The 22,001-nt window shown below is 38.8% G+C and overlaps 1 protein-coding gene across 7 annotated transcripts in view; it reads right to left on the reverse strand.

The window, feature by feature from the left end:
- Positions 1 to 22,001, reverse strand: part of DERA (deoxyribose-phosphate aldolase) — a 99,565-nt gene that overhangs the window by 56,400 nt on the left and 21,164 nt on the right. For 2 of the 7 annotated variants that reach the window (XM_037023114.2, XM_037023112.2), the window contains exons 2-4: positions 3,465 to 3,562; positions 2,176 to 2,323; positions 261 to 356 (exon numbers count right to left, since the gene is read on the reverse strand). In XM_037023114.2, coding sequence (XP_036879009.1) covers positions 261 to 356; positions 2,176 to 2,323; positions 3,465 to 3,562 — 342 coding nt within the window. Of the gene's footprint in view, positions 1 to 260; positions 357 to 2,175; positions 2,324 to 3,464; positions 3,563 to 6,574; positions 6,680 to 7,492; positions 7,714 to 8,559; positions 8,625 to 15,617; positions 15,730 to 22,001 lie in introns of those variants that run through there. The other 5 variants (XM_037023116.2, XM_037023115.2, XM_037023110.2 and 2 more) reach the window with 5 other exon arrangements.

Raw genomic sequence — 22,001 nt, forward strand, 5'->3', positions numbered from 1 at the left:
GCCTTATGATTATTTTAAACTTGACTATTCCTCCTCAACAACTAAGTTTCCTTAAGGACAGGGATACAGTTCTGTATTCCTCAGAATTAATATAATGTCTGCCATTTAGCAGACAATACTAACAGAATGAATAAATACAGTCAATTAAATATACAAAACTAATTAAAATCATAGTATAAAACTGTATATAATTCCCCAAAGTGTCTGACTTGAAACACTGGATGTTGGAAAACAACAGCAAAAGCCACAACCAATGTCACCTGATGCCACCGGGATGCTACCGCGAGCAGCCTTCAGTGATCTTACTGCTTCATGCACCCGCGCAGGATAAACACAAACAGCAGCTGTAGTGATGCCTGTGAAGGAAGAGCTCACTATGTAAGGTTCAATTTGCACAATATGCTTTTAATTATTACTTATACTACAACATTGGCAGAAATCAAAAGGAGAGAAAAATGAACTCCCCTACGAAGTGGCAACAAATTAAAAGGTTTTTACATTGCATGTTCCCTTCCAATTCTTGACAACATGGGTCATTTTCTCATTGTTAGTCATGGAATGAAGTACCTGTGATACATTGTTCTTTGCGGTCAACATGGAATACCACTTTGGTGGTCTTGACTCAATGAAAATATTTTATTTCATGCCAGAAATAATAAAATCTGGACCTAGGGCCCTCACTTTGAGGAATAAGTCATTAAATTCTAAAAATTTAAATCAAAAAATCAAAGTCACTATAAAACAAAGCAATATAGTATGAGGCTCATACCAAGCTGTTACCTTTTTTCCAGCCCTTTCCCCAAAAATTGTTACTTTTAAGTGCTATTTTTATTTTAACACTTGGTGGTGGTATCTTATTGTCAACTCAAAAGAAACATGTTTTTCAAAAGCTGTACAGTTGTTTCAGTCTGTAAGTTATCCATAAATTATCTGGGATAAAATACCTGCATTGGGCCAATGTACCATCTCTAGCTGCATTCTTTTTTATTTTTTTTTTACGTGAAATCTAATTTTATTTTATTTTATTTTTTTTTTTTGAGAGGGCATCTCTCATATTTATTTATTGATCAAATGGTTGTTAACAACAATAAAATTCAGCATAGGGGGGTCAATGCTCAATGTACAATCATTAATCCATCTCAAGTCTAATTCTCGTCAGTCTCCAATCTTCTGAAGCATAACGAACAAGTTCTTACATGGTGAACGAATTCTTACATAGTGAATAAATTCTTACATGGTGAACAGTACAAGGGCATTCATCACAGAAACTTTCGGTTTTGATCACGCATTATGACCTATAAACAATCAGGTCAAATATGAATATTCGTTTGATTTTTATACTTGATTTATATGTTGATCCCACATTTCTCCCTTTTTTATTATTATTATTTTTATTTTTAATAAAATGCTGAAGTGGTAGGTAGATGCAAGATAAAGGTAGAAAACATAGTTTAGTTCTAGCTGCATTCTTTAGAAACAGGCAGGCACTCCGGAACCGTGAAGCATCCTTCCATGGAAAGATCTGGCTCCTAAAACCAGCCCACTGAGTAACACAGTTCTTGAAGAACCATCTAGCCTTCCAGGTCTTGGTTTCCTTGCTTAGAAATAAGGGGGTAGACTCGCAAAGGTCTCCTCCATTTCTAAAAGGTTAAGGTTCTAAACTTAAGGCAAATTTAGAAAGTTCTTTCTGTATACTAAGAAAGTGCATATAACTTTTTCTAAAAGATCTAACCTAATATACAAGCATGCAATATTCCCCATTTGTACTTTATTCTCAAAAGTATTCCATTTACTTACAGAAAATACTTTATGTATGAGATGTGATTATTAAGTAATGAGGCTGGCTTTTTCACATGCGGCTAGGGAGTCAGAATCAGTATCTCAGAGTCACTAGATAGAAAATTTCCAAAACTGAAGAAATGGAAAGAAAAATAAAGAAAGTCTCTATCAGTAACTCTAATCCATCATGGAAAGAACTGACCTAAAAAATGAGACGCAGATTCTCTCCCTGCTGTTTCTCAGAGAAAAATCTCAACTATTTGCCTATGTACACAATTCTATCACAAATTTTACTGCTGCTATCATTTTAGTAGCTGAACTTTATCTTAAGTCCTCTTAGGTTTGGGAATTAGTGTTGTAAAGACATAAACACCAGATTATACACAACAACATTACCTTTATTGTGCATATTTAAAGCTCTTAAGAGATCTTCCTGGACTGGATACTTGGCTTTATAGCAGAGCCTTTGAATGTTGGAAGATGTATCATCGCCTGAAAGTGTAGTAAGATCTATACAGGTAACTGCTTTCAGAAGCCAAGCAGCCTGGTTTAAGAAAAGTAAAAACAGGATTTAAAAAATAATAATAATTCATCTCCAACCCACTTAGCAGAGAATCATTAGACAAACATGGGTGCTAAAATCTGATGTCTATGCTGTTCTAAGACATATCATTCTGATATATGACATAAACATTGCTCAAGCGTGATCAATGACCTGAACATTACACAGAATATATAAAAAGGGTAAGTAGACTTAAAATTGTTTTTCTCCCACAGACATCCCAAATTGAAATTCCTAATATATTCCCCACATCTGACTTCTCCATCTCAGCCACAAAGAACCCCTGATAGCTATCTCAATATGGGAGAAGTTAAGAAGACAGTTTTATCTGACATTTTACTTCCAAACCCAGGGTTCTTGGGATGAAACATTAAACAAAAAAGTCACTACTTTGTTGTTGTTGTTTTAATTCCATTACATTTCTAAAACAAATACTCATATTTCACAACTCATTCTGATGATTTTCCTCTTATCTTTTCAATCAGAATATTTCCAAGGAGGAGTAAAATGTGAAATGTCACCCTGAAAGATTTCAAGCACAATATTTTGCCTGACTTGTGCAATGAACTCTGAATTCCTTTCAGTCCTGTATGACGCACAGCACGCCTTTGGTGGTGTACGTGGAGGAACATGCTGAGTACATAAGTACTCAACAAAACGTTTTTTAAATTTTGAAAAAAGATTTATGAAAATTAACAAGGTAAGGTAAACATGATGATCAAAGAAGGTCAACTCTTCCACCGAAGGGCCTCAACAGCAGACACACCAGGCTTAGACATTACAGTTTTAAAATTAACATAGAAGATGACCAAAGAAGGTATGTCTAAGAAACTGAATAAATGTGGGGAGAAAATATGCCATGGAATTCACTCATGAATAAAGATGCCTTAAATTCATTTGCAGCTTTGCCACTCAAGAGTGATAAGATTTTTAACTTGTTTGGATAAATGCGTTATCTTTCTCCAACCCATCATCGTCATATATGAATTATTAAAATAAGTCATGGACAGCTGCAATCTTTTAAGTTTAGATGCATCTTGAGCAAAATTCAATACTGTGGCCTTGAGGGAAGAGGCCGGGCTTTGTAAATGACAGGGACGGAATGCTCAAGAGGAACCCTTACTTGCCACTCCTTTTTCACGGTTCTCCGAGCCTGGATTTGTCGGGCACGCCTCAGAACTGCCGGTTGATTCACTTGTATTTTGGAGATCCAGCTAAGGTCTAAAGGGAAAAGAAGAATGCTTTGTAAAAATGATGAAGTTGTATTAAATATATTCACCTATTTTCACGTGGTCCTTGAAATGATGTGTTTATCATTTGGCATTACTGGTCTTTTAATGCTTATGTTTCTTCTTCACTCAACTGCACATAAATAACCTTGGTGAAGGAAGCCCAATCAAGAAAAGGTAGAGTTCATGTAAAACCAAGTTTTCCATGGTTTTAGAAGGCTCTAACTTGGACTGATTCATTATGCAGACATGTCTAACAATGGAGGAAAACATTGTGTTACTCCTGCCACGTGTCCTGGAGAACAAATGATTACTAAATACTTCAGTAAATTAATGTTGGGTTTAAAGGAATCCTTGATCACTACCCCGTTGATAAGGTTAATATATACTAAATGCTGACATGACACAGCCTGTTCTTTCCTCAAAGGAGAATTTTTCAAAATGTATTTGAATTATAACATTGACGTATCACAAGTTAGAAAAAGGGAGAAAAAAACAAGCCACTCAAAATTCCAGGAGGCATGTCTGTTGCTTCAGCTTTTAAATCCTCTTTCCTTCCTTGATCCCCACCTCCATTTCCTTCTGATTGACTGTAATTTCTGTTTTAAACCCAGCCTAAATGTTGGCTTGTGTGAAAACAATCCCAGCTCCCCAGACAGAGCTAACATTTGGATATGTCTACTTTAGAACTTGTATTTAGTTCTACACTTTATCACTGACGCTCTGTAACTTAGATGACTTCACAAGAAACTGAGCACATACCCATCTGGTTCTGCAACTAATCTCATTTTTATATGCCTCTAGCAACCCCATGTGTTTGAAGAATCATCTTCTCAGAAGAGCCTTAAACTACTGTGAAAAAGGTCAGACATGGAAATATGTCCCAAATACGGACACCACTCTCTACAATGTGATAGAGAAAACGGCTGCTCGCATACTGTACTGTAACAACACAAATAATAGTAATAAAGCATTTGTAAGCACCACAAAGACTGTATATGATATTCTCTCATTTCTAATTGATTCTTCATACCGATATTAACGGTGTAGAAATTCTAAGTTAGACCCTGAGTGATTAATGATATTCTCATTTAAGTATCACTGGAGAAAGAGCAAAGTCTGGGTGCCTTTTTTCCCCCTGATTATTCTGTTAGCCAAAATCATTTAACAAAACAGATTTTTAACATTTCAATCCATCTGCTTCTAAGAGACATTGCATGTTTCCCTGCTTGTCTGCTGAGCCAAGTTCACAGAGGAAATTGGAGTATAAGTTCAGGCAAAGGAAATCTGCCTCTCCTAACCCACCCAAACATAGACTTGGTTGTAGGCAGAACCCAAGGGAATAAGACAAGGCACACACCCTAGACTCATCCTAATTTATGTAAGACCTATAAGAATGCCTTCTACCTAAAGGTAGGATGCGCTTTTTTTTTTTTTAATTACTGATAATGGTGATTAGGGTCACAGTAAAGATGGTTTCAGTCAGGTAATAAAAACTAGTGAATCAAAGAATTGTGTGAATACAAGGCTCTCCGCCAGGGAACTGGTGACAGTGGCCAAAATAGGGAAGCCTGTGATGGTGGGGCAAGGCTTTGGAGGGACTGCCCTTTGTCAGTCAGTGAACTTTCTGGAAACTCCACCCTACCTCTCCTCTACCTCCCACCACTACAACCACCACGGGAAAGTACTGCTGCTCGAGAGGGTCTCAGGCAGGCCCAGGACCTCACCACCCAGCTCCCTCCTCCTCTCACGCCTATCTTCTCCGTCTCTGACCCTCTGGCCCCTGGCACAGTCTGTCTGAACTACTGGGGGCTCCCTGACGCTCGACATCACAGTCAGCCTCGGGCCTGTGCATGTCGTTGGTTCCTCCTGCCCAGAATGCCCATCACACACAGTGAGCTCCTCCGCAACAGTCAGACTCAGTGTAAACGTCACTTTCTCTGAACCTTTTCTGAACCACACAGGTTGAGCTATTCTTTGCTTCCCTGTTTTTCCATGCTCCTTTACAGCCTACCTGCGGTGCCAGCTCTTTCATTCTGAAAGGCACTGACTTATCTAAATGTTTGTATTACCAAGAGATTACTAAAACTCCAAGCAAAGTGCCTGACACATGGGTGGAATATAATAAATCAACTGAAAGATTCCCAAAGACCACAAATGATCTAATTCTGGGCAATGTCTTTCCCAATTGCTTCATTTAAAAAAAAAATTATTTAGCATTTATTTTTTTTTCCCTAGCTTTGCTGAGGTATAACTGACAAATAAAAATTGTGTATATTTAAGCTATACAAGTTGACACACACACAGTGAAATAATCACCACAATCAAGCTAACTAACAAATCGATTACTTCACACATTTGCCATTTTTTTCTTTGGGTGTGTGTATATGCTGAGAATATTTAAGATCTACTATCTTGCAACTTCTAACTATATAGCACAGTATTAACTACAGTCACACTGCCATACAATATATGATCTCCAGGACTCACTCATCTTGTATAACAAAACTTTGTACCCTAATTGCTTCTGATTACAGAACTTTTGGATCTCCATAAGAAAAGTTGGGACTGAAGCTTGAATGGAATACCTTAGGGCATTGTTCACCTTAAAAGCGAATTTTTAGTACAGTTCCCCACTGAAGGTTAGAACCCACAAAGCCTGCTGTCACACTTCTCAGACACCACTTGCCAGAGGTCCCTGCAAACCATCTCCTAGAGAATCTAAGAGGATTACTTCTCTCTTAATATCAGCCTCCACTGTTAAAAATATCATTAGTACTCATAAAATTATCCAGCCCCATATTTAATCCAGCCAAGAATTTGCCTCTGTGACCTCCCACAGTAATGAATTATATAACTGACTATCTCATTTTATTAGCACTTAATTTGCTACTCTTTAATTTCATCAAATAACCCTTGTTCTCATATTATGAGGTCTGGGGAAAAGAAAGAACTGATTAGCCTTTGTTACGTCCTTCATAATTTTAATATTTTATTCGAGTACCCTTTAGCATCTCCTTTCCAGGAGAAGTGATTCCAGTGCACACAATCTCATCAGGATCATAGAACCTTCTCTTATGGGGCCAGGAGGGGTTTCGAGTACATGAGCCTATGGGGAGAACAGACATGAAGCCATAATTGGAAGGCAATAACATTCCTTCTTAAAACTCTCCTGTGAAGAAAATCCCACTGCTTCTCTCAGTATGTCATTTTGGTGGCTTTCAGGACCTTCTGTCAGTTATCAATTTGTTCTCAAATACTCTTCTCACAATTTATTATTATTATTTTTCCTGTTTGGGTCTCAGTGAGACAGAGACACTTCTCCCTGCAGATCTACTTTCCAGCCTTTCCTTCACTTCCAGTTGTGTTTCTACGGATAATCTTAAATGTCTCATAATATTCCTATTATCACATCTCCCACACCACTCTGTCCCTAACTTCTAACTCCCATTCCACGTACATTCACCGACCAGACCAATCTTTAGGATTAGCAATTCGGTTTACTACAACCTCTGAAATACATCAACTGCTGGCACCAAGCTGAAGGCCAACTTATGTGCCAGTTTGTTGTTGTCTATTCTCTGCTTACACTCCTCTTCCATCTGACTGTCATTTCTAGTATCTCTTGTGTCTACAGCTACAAGGATTATAATATTTCAGAACACACCACCACAGCAGAGAACACTCTGGGTTCCTATTACAAGGTCTGTGCATTCCTGCCCCCGGCTACACATAGCAGTATCACTGTGATTTTAAAGGTTCCCCACTCTCTTTTATCATCCATCCCTCCTTGAGACATTAGCCATTTCCCAACTACTGCTGCTCTTCAGTAGTCAACCATTTCTGTCCATTATACTCCTTGATTTATCATCTGTTGTCAGTAGGTTCATCTAGAAACAAAAAGGAGAGCCTAGTCACTTACTCTGAATCTAAAACACTGTTTAGTACAGTCTTCCTGCTGGACATTTCAGTTGAATGGTTCCCAGGATGCCGATAATCACTCGTTGACCAGTCTCAGAGGTTCCAGCTGCAGTCGGTGGATGCAGCTATACAGCTAGCTGGCCACAACTTCTTAGTGGAATGAAGTGCTAGTGTGCAAGTCCTACAACCTCTCCGTTGGCATTTCTGGAGTACAGCACTGTGCTAAATGAGGTGAGGAATGCAATGGCATTAAATAGGTTGCTGCAGTCCTGCAAAAGTTTAGGGAAAAAAGCCCTAGACTGGCAAGTGCTGAATAACACAAAATGTAAGCCAACACATGTGGGCAAAAACCAACACTTCCCAACTGGTTCCACAGGTTCTATCAACTAGGAATCTTTCACGGAAAATAATGAAAACCAACTTTTTTACAATACATACTTACCACACTGGCTGGACAGTAAGTCAAGTTCAGAGAAAGGGTAAGTCACAGTAGGCTCATCCAATTGGCTAAAAAACCACCTCACGGGGTAATTAGAGATTCAAGACTGACCCTAAAACAGTGGTTCTTGGTGTCAGACCTGCTTGGTTACACACAGGTGAGAGTCAGAAGGTGCTATTTGCATCCAGTGGGAGTAAGGCTGGGATGAAGCTAACACCCTACAATGCAGAGACCGGCCTTCCTAGCACCTAAGTGCCTGACACTAAGCTTAATTGTACTGAAAAGGCCTGGCGTTCAGCTTTTGATTGCCAAGGCATCCATTTCAGAAGAGATCTACCCTGAATAAACATATTGCCGGCTGGATGACACAGCTACTAGCAGAACCAGACCAGGAACTAAGGAAGCAGCCCGCACACAGGAAGGTTTCTCTGTCAGAAAGACCTGGATAACCTAGACAGCCGGCTGCTGAGTGACCCTGCTTCTCCCTCCTCGTACCCTAATTCCTGCTCTTAGGCTTAAGTCAGCCAATAAAGAGCGAACCTGCAAAACCCTAGACACCCCTCCTTTGGGCCCTTATAAAGGCAGAGCCCCAGGTCCATCTCTCTCCATCCCTCACCCCAGGTTCTCACCTCTGTCTCTCTCTGCCAGTGACCTCACTGTGTGGCCCACAGGTGTGCCGTGTACCCTTCTGGACCTATAAGTAATAAATCTTGTTACTCAAGGTTCTCTGATGGCTTTTGCTCATGTGTATCCTGCAGCCATAATAAGAACCACAAGCAGCAGTCCAGCCATAAATGGAAATGCCTATGGCACTTGGTACAAGTGAGGTAGGCCCACTAAGCACAGCAGGCATTCCTAATCAAGGGCGCTACATCAGGAGGCTCATGGCTGAGGAGACACTCACACAATAAAGAATTTGCTGACCCCAAAGGTCAATAGTGCCAAGGCTGGGAAACCCTGCCACAGGATGGGCAGGATTCAGGAAAAAGAAAGAGGACACACTGTAGGTCTGTGGGACCCAGCAGTGTCAGGGGCAAATGCAGGTGGGCTCTACCTGATTGGCTGTGACTTATTTGTAAAGCTCCTTAAGTACCAGGCTAAGGACATCAGACCTGTGCTACCCAATCAGCAGCCACTGGCCCCGTGAGGTTATCTGAGAACTTGAAATGTGGACAGTCCAAACTGAGATGTGCTTTCAGTGTAAAATACAGAGCAGATTTCAAACATTTAGTACAAAAAAAGAATGTAAAATATCTATGTAATTCTGTTTTGGCATTGATTACACATTACATATAAAATGTTTGGGATACATTTGTTTAAATAAGATGTAACTAAAATTGTTTTACCTGTTCCTTTTTACTTTTTATAATGAGCATACTAGAAGATCTTAAAGTATTTTGTGTCACACATTATATTTCTACCAGCACTGGTCTAGACTTTGTTCTATAAGTGGTCAGAGCCACTGATGATTTCCAAATTGGGGTGTACAGAATTAAAGAAATTAAAAACTAATAATCAGCACATAGAATATGTCCCAAGAAATATGTACACACATATGCAGATGCAAATATGAAAAGGTATTTATGGGTACTGTTGCAAATGATGCCAAGATCATGACTGGTTCAATGAAATAGCAAATCCATAATACAGAATATGATCCAGGCACTAAAAGAATGAGGTACATCAGGCAGTACTTTATGGAAAACTGATAACAATACGTTACTCAGTGAAAACAGGCAACCTGCACAGCAGTGATTTTCTAACATGTAAAATGTTTATAAAAATAAAAATGCAAAATACATTTGTTGGTAAATATGTAAAAAACTAATAGAGTATATACCGAACTGACAGAAGTGTTTCTCTTCAGAGGTAGAATTACATAAGACTTCTACTTTCTCATGTTAATGTATTTCCTTAATACTTAGAATTTTTAAAAAGATCATGCCTTACTAAGCAGTAAAAACAAAGGATATTTAATTCTTTTGAATTAAGAGGCATTGCCAGGCAGCCATGTGCAGGTCAGGTGGAAAGAGAGGAACACTAGAGCGGGAAAATCAGGAAGGTGGCTATTGTTGTCAGAGCATCAGCACTGGACAGCGCCTCCCTGGGGCACTTCACCGCACCAAACCTGTCCTGATCAATCCTCAGCCACCAAGCTCTTCCCCAAAGCCATCCTGACACAGCTGCATGATGCCAGACAGAAATGATACCATCAGAATGCCACTGTTACTGCTCCCATAGAAAGGATCATCAAAACATCCGCATCACGGGCTACCAGGCAGAACCTGATTATTATATTAATCCTGTGTGATACCATCACCACACCTGGACAACAGGGGCCCACAATTTAGAGAGCCTGCTCTGGCCCACCAACAGCGGTGCCCTTCCCCACAGCCAAGTCTGTGGGCCATGGGCACACACTCTCCCTGGGACGACACTGCCCTTCTAGTCCATGCTCAAGGTGCACAGGACCCCAGATCCTTAGACCAAATGGTGCTAGGCCTGCCTACAGAGTCCACCCAGGCCTCATCCCAAAGTCAGTGGCTTTGAAAAAAGATATGTGACAGATTAGGGACTTTCCTCCTGGGAAGTTTGATAAATGCAATTCAGACTGTGAATTACATTTATTCATTCATTCAACTAATATGAAAGGGCTACCCACAATGGTGCCAGCACTGCTGTAGGCTCTGCAGATTCAGCAGACAGTGAAAGAACACAATCCTTACTCTCACACAGCTTCTCCCAGTGAGGAGACAAACATAAAATGTATATATATTGAATGTTATATAATATATATGGGCTACAGTGGACAATGATAGAGGATAAGAGAACAGAGAATGCAGGCATGGGCACGGTAAGGGACAGTCTCTGATAGGAAAATATTTGAGCATAACTCCAAACGGAATAAGGAAGTGAGCAATGAGGCCATCATCCAGGGAAACAGGGTCCTAGGCAGAGAGAAGAGCAAATGCAAAGCCCCTCAGGCAGGAGTGAACATGTCATACCTGAGGCTAAACCGGGACACAGGTGTAACTGGAGGGGAGTAAGCAAGGAGGATGCGGAGTGGCGGACATCAAATCAGAGAGGTAGGTAGGGATCATATAGTAAATTGTTCTCTAAACAGAGGGGCATGATTTATGGATAGGCCATGAAATTGACTTTGTCATTTGCAACCAGCATTTAAAGAAAAAAGAAACAAACAACAAAATTGAAAATATCAGGCTATCTTACATATAATACTGGCAAGGGTCATTGAAGGAAATTTTGTCTCCGTTACACATGTATTGGCACATTGGCACTGTGGCAATACAGAATACACTGCCTATTGTGAGGCAGAGCCAGCGAGGTTTGGAAGCCCCTTAAGTAGGACTTTTTCAGCAACGAAAGGACTTCAGGAGTGAGATGGGAAGTCTTTAGAGAATTCTGTGCAAAGGGCTGAAATGACCTGATACACATGAAAAGAATCCCTCTGGCTGCTGTGGGGAAGCCAATTAGGAGCTCAAGCAAGAGCAGGTGGTAGCTTGTACCAGAACAGTAATAGTGGTGTGCAGAGGGGTGAAACTCTCATCAGTCCACTGACCATAGCATTTCTATTGTCTTTAAGATTTGCCTTCAAACAAGTAAGAGTTACTCATTCTCTGGTGTTATTACTCCCATCTGGAAAATGAGCAGTCCAAGAAAAGTTAATATTCCAGAAGAGGCTCCCAGGTCACAAAGCATGAAATTCAAGGAAGAGCTGCTTCTGCTCACTACCCACAAATATCCTGAGATAAATCTGTGTGGAAGAGTTCACAGACTGGAACACATTGTCAGGGTTGATCTCTGCTTCCTCTCCTAAGCACCCCATGCTCTAGGTAGCTACTGGATTTAAAACTCAACTACTCTTACCAATACAGTCCCCTGAGCTTTTAGTCCTCATTAGGGTGACCCATCGTCTTGGTTTGGGCAGGGCATGCCCAGTTTACAGCTCCTTGCCCTATCCGGTTCAGCACACCATACATATTTCATTTTTTAACAAATTTAAAATCAGCCAGGATGGCTTGGTAGACTCAAGCTTCTGCTACAGTCTTTCCAGTAAGAGTACATGAGAGGCAAGTGCAGTGAACACAGATCTCACTTGAACAGGTGCTGCACTCGTTAAGACCAAAACTTGACTCTTTTCCCCACCCACTCAAACAACAAAATGAACATTTCCAGCATGCAAGGCTTTCACTGATAACTCAGAGTACTTGGAACATTTGTGGCTAGAAACCACTCTCCTTCAAGTACTGGGTGGTCGTAGGAGAAGGCAGCAATGCTGTGTGTCTCTACAGCCATTTAAATGAATATACCAGTTGGTTATGCCCTGACCTGAGCACATCTCTTGTATGTAAGAGATACAAGCCTGCCATGCCCCAAGTCAGTAGGGCACTGGACGTGTGAGAACCTAACAATGAACAGGGAGTATGTATGAGGAATCTTTACAGACTCCTTGAGAGAAAATGAAAGCAATGCTTTTGTCATTTAATGTTCTATAAATCTAAAACTATTTATTTAGGGTTAGGCTTTTTTATTTTGCAAAAAAGAGAAAAGCTATCAGGAACAATGAGATAAAAAACGAGCTCATTTACATTTAATGGAAAATTAAATACTGAATTTCTGTTTGTCAGAAAAGTCGATGATCTGTAATTTGCACAAAATGCTTTTCAATATTTATCACAGGCCAACATATCTCTGCAGAGGTACACTGACTCCAAGCCCCAAATCAGCGAAAAAGCATCTGTGTCTACTTCAAAAATTAGCAGTCAGTTAAGAAGCCTGTGCTTACACATGGCAATTTAACACAGCCTCAGAAGATAGTTACACAAAACTCTAAAGCATAACTTTCCATTCAGGTGAAATGAGTACAGATGGTCCCTGACTTATAATGGCTGGACTTAAGATTTTATGACTTTTCGATGGTGTGAAAGCAATACACACTCAGAAGAAACCATATTCTGAATTTTGAATTGTGATCTGTAGTGATACGCGGTAGGATATTCCCTCGTGATGCTGGGCAGCAGTCACGCCAGTGATGGTGGGGGTAAACAGCCCTACGCTGACACTAGCCACACACCCACTGTTTTACACTTTCAGTACAGTATTCAATCAAACACATGAGTCAGCTTTTATTAGAAGATTTTGCCCAACTGTAGGCTAATGTAAGTGGCTGAGCACGTCTAAGGTAGGCTGGGCTAAGCTCTGACATTCATAGGTTAGATGTATTAAACACACTTTTGATTTATGGTATTTTCAACTTACAGTGGGTTTATTGGGACATTACCCCATTATAAGCTGAGGAAGACTTGTACTTTAGAATACACTGCTCATTTTTACATACAAAATGCCTTGTGTAGATAAGAATAAAGCAGTAGTTATTAACTTGTTGGAACCAGAAGCAGAAGAATTTCCCACACAACTAGAAAATATCAGTTTGTCATCAGTCATGGGTGCTTCAAAGAGGAAAAGTCAGTTAAATTAATTCAAATATGGGCTCTTTTTCAAAATCTAATTTATTAAATTTCAGAAATCTCACTGAAGGTAAAACATCGATACTATTGTGTGTGCCACTGTACACTCAAATGGACTAATTATTTGATCTTGTAATAACATGGATACAAACTTTGTTGGAGTAGAGTATTCACTTTAAAAATAGTGTTCTTATTAAATTCAGAAACCTATGGAGCAGAAATATACTTGGAGCTGGCTGTGATAAGACACGTAATTTATCATTCCATCCAAATAAGCTCCCATTTTCTAACAAAGTATAAGCCAGAGCTGTCAAATTTCAAATTTTTTTATATATACACAGAATAAGTGATCTACCTGATCTTTGTAAGAAAGCTGATGTCTAATTAAAAATAAATACTTCTTCCTGGCAGTGTGTACTATCTCTTTGCTGGTTGTCACAGGTTGAATATTAGGAACACTTGACTCTTTGAAGAGTAAGAATTATTTTGTCAATCTAAGCTGATGTACACCTGGCTTGAACTATTTTATAAATAAGACCTTTAAATGTTGGCTTATTTTTTTTCAAAATCAGGTGAAAATCTTTAGTAAAAAAACCTACTAAGTAAATAAAACAAAGCTGACTTGAAACTTAGTCAACTACAATTAGAGATGGCAATTGTTTGTAAATACTGCAAACAGGAAGACAATGAAATTTATCCCTACACAAGCAAGAGGATTTGAACACATTAAATGAAGAGAGCTCAACCACTGAAAAGGGCTTAATTTTAAAATTCTAAAATTGCACATCGGACTATCTCAATTCATGTTTTAATTACCTATTGCTGCATAAGAAAACCCACAAAATGTCACAGCTAAAACCAGCAACCCCTTTAATTATTTCTCTGATTCTGTGGGGTAACTGGGGCCCAGTGGAGCAGTGCCTCTCTCTGTCTCTATGTACAACCAGAACCTCTCCCTTTCCAAGTGCCTTCTCCAACCTTCTCCAACAAGTAGCTGAATATCTTATAAGGCAGCTCAGGGCTCCCAAAGTCATAAAGGCAGATGGCAATGCATCACCTCTGCCATATTCTATTGGATAAAGTGATTCAGGCTAGCCTGAATCCTTGCAGTAGGGACTCCACAATGACATCTATTCCAGAAACCTAGTCCATCTTTGAAGACTAGCTACCATAAGCCCTATTTTAAGTTGGATACATTTCTATTCTGTACTGGAAAGAAATGAAATATTGGAGGCTTGAGATTTTATAGTATTTAAATTTAGCAAAACATTCAAAAGAATCATAAACAGTATTGTCTTATAAAAATATGTATTATTTTGCCTTAGAATGGAGGCAAAAATATAGTAGTTGTGAAAACTATTTGTGCTAACATACATTTAAATACCAAAGAAAAAAAAAAGGGAATTGAGAATACCCTCCATTTTTGGAATTTGCTCTCAGCTTTCTGTATACCTCAGGATTTGTAGCAAAAATATCCTCTCAATTACAAATATGTTCCATAGAGGAGAGTCAATGAGGGTGTCAAGAACTTCATATTTAAGAAACAAAATGCAGCTTTGAAAAGACTGAAGACTTAAATAATTTAAAAAATTGAAAAAAGATTGTTCAAAAAAATACCAAAAACATATAAGAGATTGAGACAGCTAAGAGACTAAAGCAGAGTAATAATTCAACTTATCGTGCTTTGTAATGCTGAGATCATTAATATGAATACATCTTTTGGGTTTGATGTACATGAATATATTTTCTTTTAGAATGAATCATTTAAAAAAGTTTTTGAATAGAGATATTTTCTCTTGAATAGAAGGTACATCCAAAAAAATTTTTTGAGTCAATAAGCAAATATCCTTTAGGCACTCCTTTTCACTGTCAAAAGTATCTTGTTTGAATGCTATCAGCCCTATCAAAAACCCAACTCAACGTCACCTCTGAGCAACTCTTGCCAGCCCTCAATCACATAGTCTTCTTCCAGGCTCCACGGAACCTTAACAGATAATACAATTAACCCTTGAACAACACAACTTGAACTGTGCAGGACCAATTATACACAGACTTTCTCAATGAATATATTGGAAAATTTTGGAGCCGTGCAACAATTTGAGAAAACATTTTCTTTTCTCTAGCTTGCTTCATTTTAAGAATAAAGTATATAATACACATAGCATACAAAATGTGTGTTAACTGATTGTTTACATTACCTGTAAGGCTTCTGGTCAACAACAGGCTGTTTGTGGCGAGTCTAAAGTTATACATAGAGTTTTGGACTGCATGGGAAATCAGTGCCCCAACCCCCATTTTGTTCAAGGGTCAACTGTATGCAATTACAATTGTTACCCAATCAGTCAACAAATATTTAGTTATTTACTATGTACCAGGCACAGGCACATAGTCTAGGAGCTGGCAGTTTGGGGAAGCCTTGGTACACCAGAACAAAAAAAGTACAGTCATTCACCTAACCAAGACTCCTCACATAGGAGAAAACTTAAGAAAGAAGGGACATCTGCAGACAAGAAGGAGGATTCAAAAACAGCGAAGATCATGCAGGACATGTTGTCATCAAAGGTAAAAGGAGAAGAAAGGTGTGTGATTTAACAACACAAAGAATCAAATGAAAGCAAATTAATTTGCCACCCTTAATGAAATAATTGATAAGGCAAGCATTATCAACAAATGCAAAAGATACTAAATGAAAATCAAAAGTTTCACAAATGGTATTCAAATGGTATTGGAAGTATCCCTCCATACATTACTTACAGATCAAAGTGGGTAAACTGAAACTATACAATTGGCAGCAGATGTAGCTGCAATCTCCTTAGGTAAATGATCAAATTTAACCTCACTAACAGTGGGACAACCAGACACTTATCATGGGCTGCCTGATATAATATGAAATACACAGCATCATTATGAAGTATTCCTACCAGAACTCTTGAATCTGAACCTAATAACATTTTAGATATGTGATGGTTAATTTTATGTGTCAACTTAACTGAGCCATGAAGTACCCACAATTTGTTTAAACATTATTTCTGGGTGTGTCTTGAGGATGTTTCCGAATAAGATCAACACTTGAATCAGCAGACAAGTAAAGCAGATCACTCTCCCCAGTGTGAGGGGCCTCATCCAATCCATGAAGGCCTGCCTACAATAAAAGGCTGAGTAAGAAGGAGCGCTCTCTCTGCCCAGCTGTCTTTCAGCTGGGATATCTGTCTTCTCCTGCCTTCGGACTTGGACTTGGACCAGAACTAACACAATTGACTCTTCCAGTTCTCAGACCTTGGGCTCAGACTAGAATCGACACCCCTGGTTTTCCTGGTTCTCAGGCCGTCAGGCTTGAACTGAAACTGTAACACTGTCTCTCCAGGGCCTCCAGCTTGCTGACTGTAGATCTTGAACTTCTCAGCCTCCGTAATCATGTGAGCCAATTCCTTATAAGAAATCTCTGTCTAATCTATATCTATCTATATATCTACTACTGATTGTGTTTCTCTAGAGATCCCGGACTAAGAAAGAACGTGATCTCCAAAGTAAAGGAAATACAGAAGATGAAGGTACAAGATAAATAATATCATGAGGAAATAATCAGATAAATCCCAACGTTGGGGCAATCTAAAGGTCAGGTAACCCAAAGTCATCAAAGTTATTTCAGTAAAAGAAAGGGGTGCTGTTCCAGATTAAGGGAATCAAATACAACAATTGCATATAATGCATGGTCCTTATTTGGACCTTGGCTTGACCAAATGAGCTATAAAATAATTTTTGGGACAAATGGGTAAATTTAAATAAGAATTTTATATTAGATGACATGGAGGAATTATTTCAAATTTGGTCATTGTAATACTGATTTTATGGTATTATAAGAAAATATCTTTACTCCTTAAAGAGAAAAATAAGTATTTACAAGTGAAATGTCATGATTTCTGTGTAATTTTAACTTAAAATGCTTCAGAAAAAAATTGCCAAGGCAAACAGTAAATTATGAACTGTTAAGTCAAAGTGATCATTATGAGTGTTCTTTATATTTATCCTCCTACTTTTCTGAATGTTTGAAATCCTTAATAATAAAAAGAAACTATATACAAAAGCAAGCTAATAATAAATAACATAATGAATGTGGGAAACCATGAATAGTCAGCCTCCAATATTGACCCCAGTGATTCACGTCTCCTAGTATTCATGCTCCTTCTAATTAGATGTCATAGAAATATCAGTGTGTAACTCCAACATTTGGTAACATACGGTAGCTTTTGCCTGACTCTTTGGATCACTCTCTCTGGCAAAACTAGGTGCCATTCATAAGGACAGTCAAGTGGCCCCAGGGTGAAGTCCACGGGGTGAAGAGCTGAAGGCTCAGAATGGTTGTGGGTACTAACTTGCCAACCACAGGAGGCAGCCTCTTCGGAAGTGGACCCAGAGCTCTAGCAAACTTTCAGGTGACTGTAGCTTGGACTGGTAACTGCAGCCTCATAAGAGACCCAAGGCCAGAAACACCCCCAAATTTCTGACCCATAGAAACAGTGTTTACGTTATAATAAAATGTGTATCATTGTTTTAGGTCACTAAGTTTTAGAGCAATTTATTTCATAGCAATAAGTAACATAAAAACCAACATACAAGCTTCCAATAGCAAACTGCTTCACACATATAAAGTGGCAGAGTAGGAATTATATTTTTTTCTCAAACTTTAAAATGTAAATATTTAATACTCCACTAACACAAATGTATAAATTGTATTATACTGAAACTCACCTGTTATGGGTATATAAAAACTAAGCCATATATTTAAGATTACATACAAATCTTCCTCAATTTACAATGGGTTTGCATCCCAACAAGCCCATCATAACTTGAAAATATCATAAATCATAAAATGCATTTCATGCACCTAACCTATCAAACATCAAAGCTTAGCTCAGCCTGCCTTAAACAATCTCAGAACACATTAGTCTATTAGTCGGGGCAAAATCATCTAACACAAAGTTATTTTATACTACAGTGTTGACTATCTCATGTAATGTATTGAATACTGTGCTAAACATTAAAAACAGAATGGTTGTCCGGGTACAGGATGGGCATGCGTGTCAGTTGTTTACCCTCATGATCGCAGGTACTGGGAGCTGTGGCTCACTGCCGCTACCAGCATCATGAGAGAAGATCATACTGCAGGTCACTAGCTGAGGAAAAGATTACAATTCAAAACTCAAAGCATAGTTTCTATGAATGCATAACACTTTTGCACCATCATAAAGTAAAATGGTGAAGCTGAACCATCATAAGTGGGGGCCATCTGTAGTATGCTTACTATATATATATATATATTATGCTCTGCTATGGTCTGGATATTTGTGTCCCATACCCTAATTCCTAACATCATGGTATTTGGAGGTGGAGCCCTTAGGAGATGATTAAGTCATGAGGAAGTCCCCCTCACAAATGGGATGAATGCTCTTATAAAAGAGGTCCCAGAGAGCTCCCTCGCCCCTCTGTCATATGAGATTACAGTGAAGACAGCCATCAGTGAGGGAGCTGGTCCCCCTCATTAGACACTGAATCTACTGCTATCTAGATCTTGGACTTCCCAGCCTCCAGAACAGCAAGAAACAAATTTCCATTGTTTCTAAGTAACCCAGTCTATGGTATTTCTGGTAAAGCAGCCTGAACAGACTAAGACATACCTCAGTTAAATTTCTTTTAGCAAATTATAGTGGGATTCTTTAAGTTAAAATATCATAGCAATAGATGCCTGTGTTTTTAAATTCAGCTGAATTTATTTACAAGCTTACATATTTTTAATTTTTCAGATATCTTTAACTTAATGTCCATCCGATATCCATCAGATATCTCCAACGTTTCTAAAATGTCTTCCAAGAGTTCTGTTAGCATTGAAAATATCATGTGCTACATAATAAACATGTCAGCCAATGGCAGATCTCTCTGGAAAATGAGCAGCAGCTTTTCACTTGTACTCTTTCTCACTATTTTTTAAATATATTTAAATCTATGAAAAAAGCAATACTTTCTACTCTGTTGGCATTTTTCTTAAACTCTTAGGGGAAGCATTATCAAAAGGTGTTTCAGAAACTAAGAATTTCTACCAGGTTCCTAGTATGAAGCATTTCATTAACTATTTCAAAGAACTCTGAACCTGCCAGCAATCCAAATATAAAAGCTGTTGATACTCTTGGTTTTAATACTGAAATCAAAGAAAGAGGCAGCTAAAATATCCACAAGTTTCCGACCCATTTCATTTTCAACTTACTATAGTTCTGAGGAAGTTTATTACAGTAAACTCACAGCAGAGTGGTGACACATGCAAGCCCACAGGCCATCTACTGAGGCCTGGTATTGGACTGCAAGATGGAGATTCCTAGGCGTGCACAGGGTACCAGCTCTGGCTACACAGCAGTACTCTGGGAAAAAAAAGGCATTCTAGGTTCTGGTTCTGTAATATGGGTCATCACTGGATTTGGAGTTGGAAAACCACAGGGACAACTGTTTATGGAGCACTGGCTCTGGGGCCAGGCTCTCATTACCTGTCTTGCACTGTTTTATGGTAGTTCAGCCCGTTTGATGATGGTGACCTCCTCCGGCTAACTTAACCACAGGGTTAAAAAGCCATCACTGACAAGGAGGAAGGAACCAGACAACACGGAAAGACAGTCATCATTCAAACACTCTGAGATTCTAAACAGAGGGCATGACAGTAAGGGAAAGGCAACGGACTGGGTTTCCACTCACTCCATCTCTGTCACTATGAGAAGGCTAGGTTGGCCAGAAAAGGTTTCAACAAGCCATCTTGCCCTGATATGTTAGTTTGGGAGTAAAGATTTGGTTACATAGGTAAGGTCGTATCAGGTCACAGAGAATCCTGAAATCATACCCAGGGCATTCCAGACTTGAAATACTTGGAGGACCACTATTAATTTATTTGCTTAGTTGGTATATAAGGTAGACTGGAAAGAGAGAGAAACTACAGCCAAGTTTCTGCCAGTTTTGTATAATGAACATGTGCCTCCTGGAAAACCTGGGAGGAAAAACTTAATTGTTAGTTTAAAATGGTAAAAAGAAAAAGGTAAATAGGGGGAAGAGAAAAAGGGGCCAAAATGGAGGGGATCCTTGCTTTTGATATCAAATTATAATATAAAGTTAAGATGTAAATAAAATGGGGATATTCTGAAGAGATATTTAGGAAAAGGATAACCTGGAAAACTTACATGTATCCTCTGTGGTGGACAGAGAGAAATTTTTTAAACCAAGGATCCTAGAGAAAATAACCAGTAATCTGAATTCAAGTCAGCTAAAAACAAATTTCCTAAATCCTACTGGACTAGGTGCCAAAATAAATTTGACAGCTTGCAACCAAGAGAGGTGAAAATAAGAGCAGAAATAAGGACCTCTATTCCATATTGTATCTTTTTAATGAGAAAATAGGGTAAATGAGGGAGGGGTATAGTACTACAGGAGTTGAAGACAAAGTGAGAATCAGCTTGGGGGGGGAAGTGGGGAAAAAAATGCCATGTTGGAAGAGTTACACCAACAGCTGCAAAAGGGTAAAAATCGGGGTGGGGATGGAGGGGGACACTGAGGTGGAAGAACTCAACTTTAATTCAGAATAAACTTTTTTTTTTTCCTGAAGAATCAAGTACATTATCAGAGAGAAACAGAAACAAAGCCTGAAAATACAGGTTGGGAACACTGCATGAAAGGAAAAGACTGACAGATTGAAACTTAGATTGAACTAATTCGATATACGAATGGGAGACATCGAAAGTTTTAAACCTGAGACATGTAATTATAATCTGTCCTAGTATTCTAAAGACAAATTCCAAAGTTTGTCAAGCTATTATTTGCCACCTAAATGCTTAGATACAAGCAATAGCCAATCCAAGTTTCAGTACGTTACTTAAAACTATGCTAACTGGTCGATTACCATTACAAAACGAATTTCAAATGACATCTGGAAGGCCAAGTCGACAAAGAACTTAACACAAATGAACAAGAAAACTTATGACTAAGGTAAATGTTCAGCTCTTCACATAGTTAACTTTCTCATACCCAGTGTGAAAAATTAAATCCTGACTCCTCAGCAAAAATTTAATTTAGACTCTTACTGCTTTTACATACCTATCTGAAAAAAGCATGGTATTGATTAGTGAATGTAACTAAGCACCAACAGAGATATTCCCTTCAAACTACAAACTGCCTTTGTTATTATATCCCTGGTGCTATTTTTCTGATTATATGGACCAGTATAACAAACTTGACAACTTAACTTGCTCCCAGTCCCTAAATAATGTTTGCTACATCTACTCAAATCAATCCACAAGCCCTCTGCAGAGAATACTACTCTCTCTATTCTCACCTGGCTAGTTCCATCTCCACATGCTGTACTACTTCTGCTGTCAAGATCATCAAAGAGAAAATAGGAGTAAGTGAAAATCAATATTCAGTGCTTCCACCAGCTCCCTTCTTGTACTCAACTCTGAGAAACACTAGCAGTTCAGCTTATGATCCCCTTGGGCAGAAGACTGGAGGATTCATCTCTGCAGGAATTGACCAGGCTAAGAAAAAAGTCCTCAGAA

The sequence above is a fragment of the Manis javanica genome, chromosome 15 (genome assembly GCF_040802235.1).
Source record: "Manis javanica isolate MJ-LG chromosome 15, MJ_LKY, whole genome shotgun sequence".
In the NCBI taxonomy this organism is placed as follows: domain Eukaryota; kingdom Metazoa; phylum Chordata; class Mammalia; order Pholidota; family Manidae; genus Manis; species Manis javanica.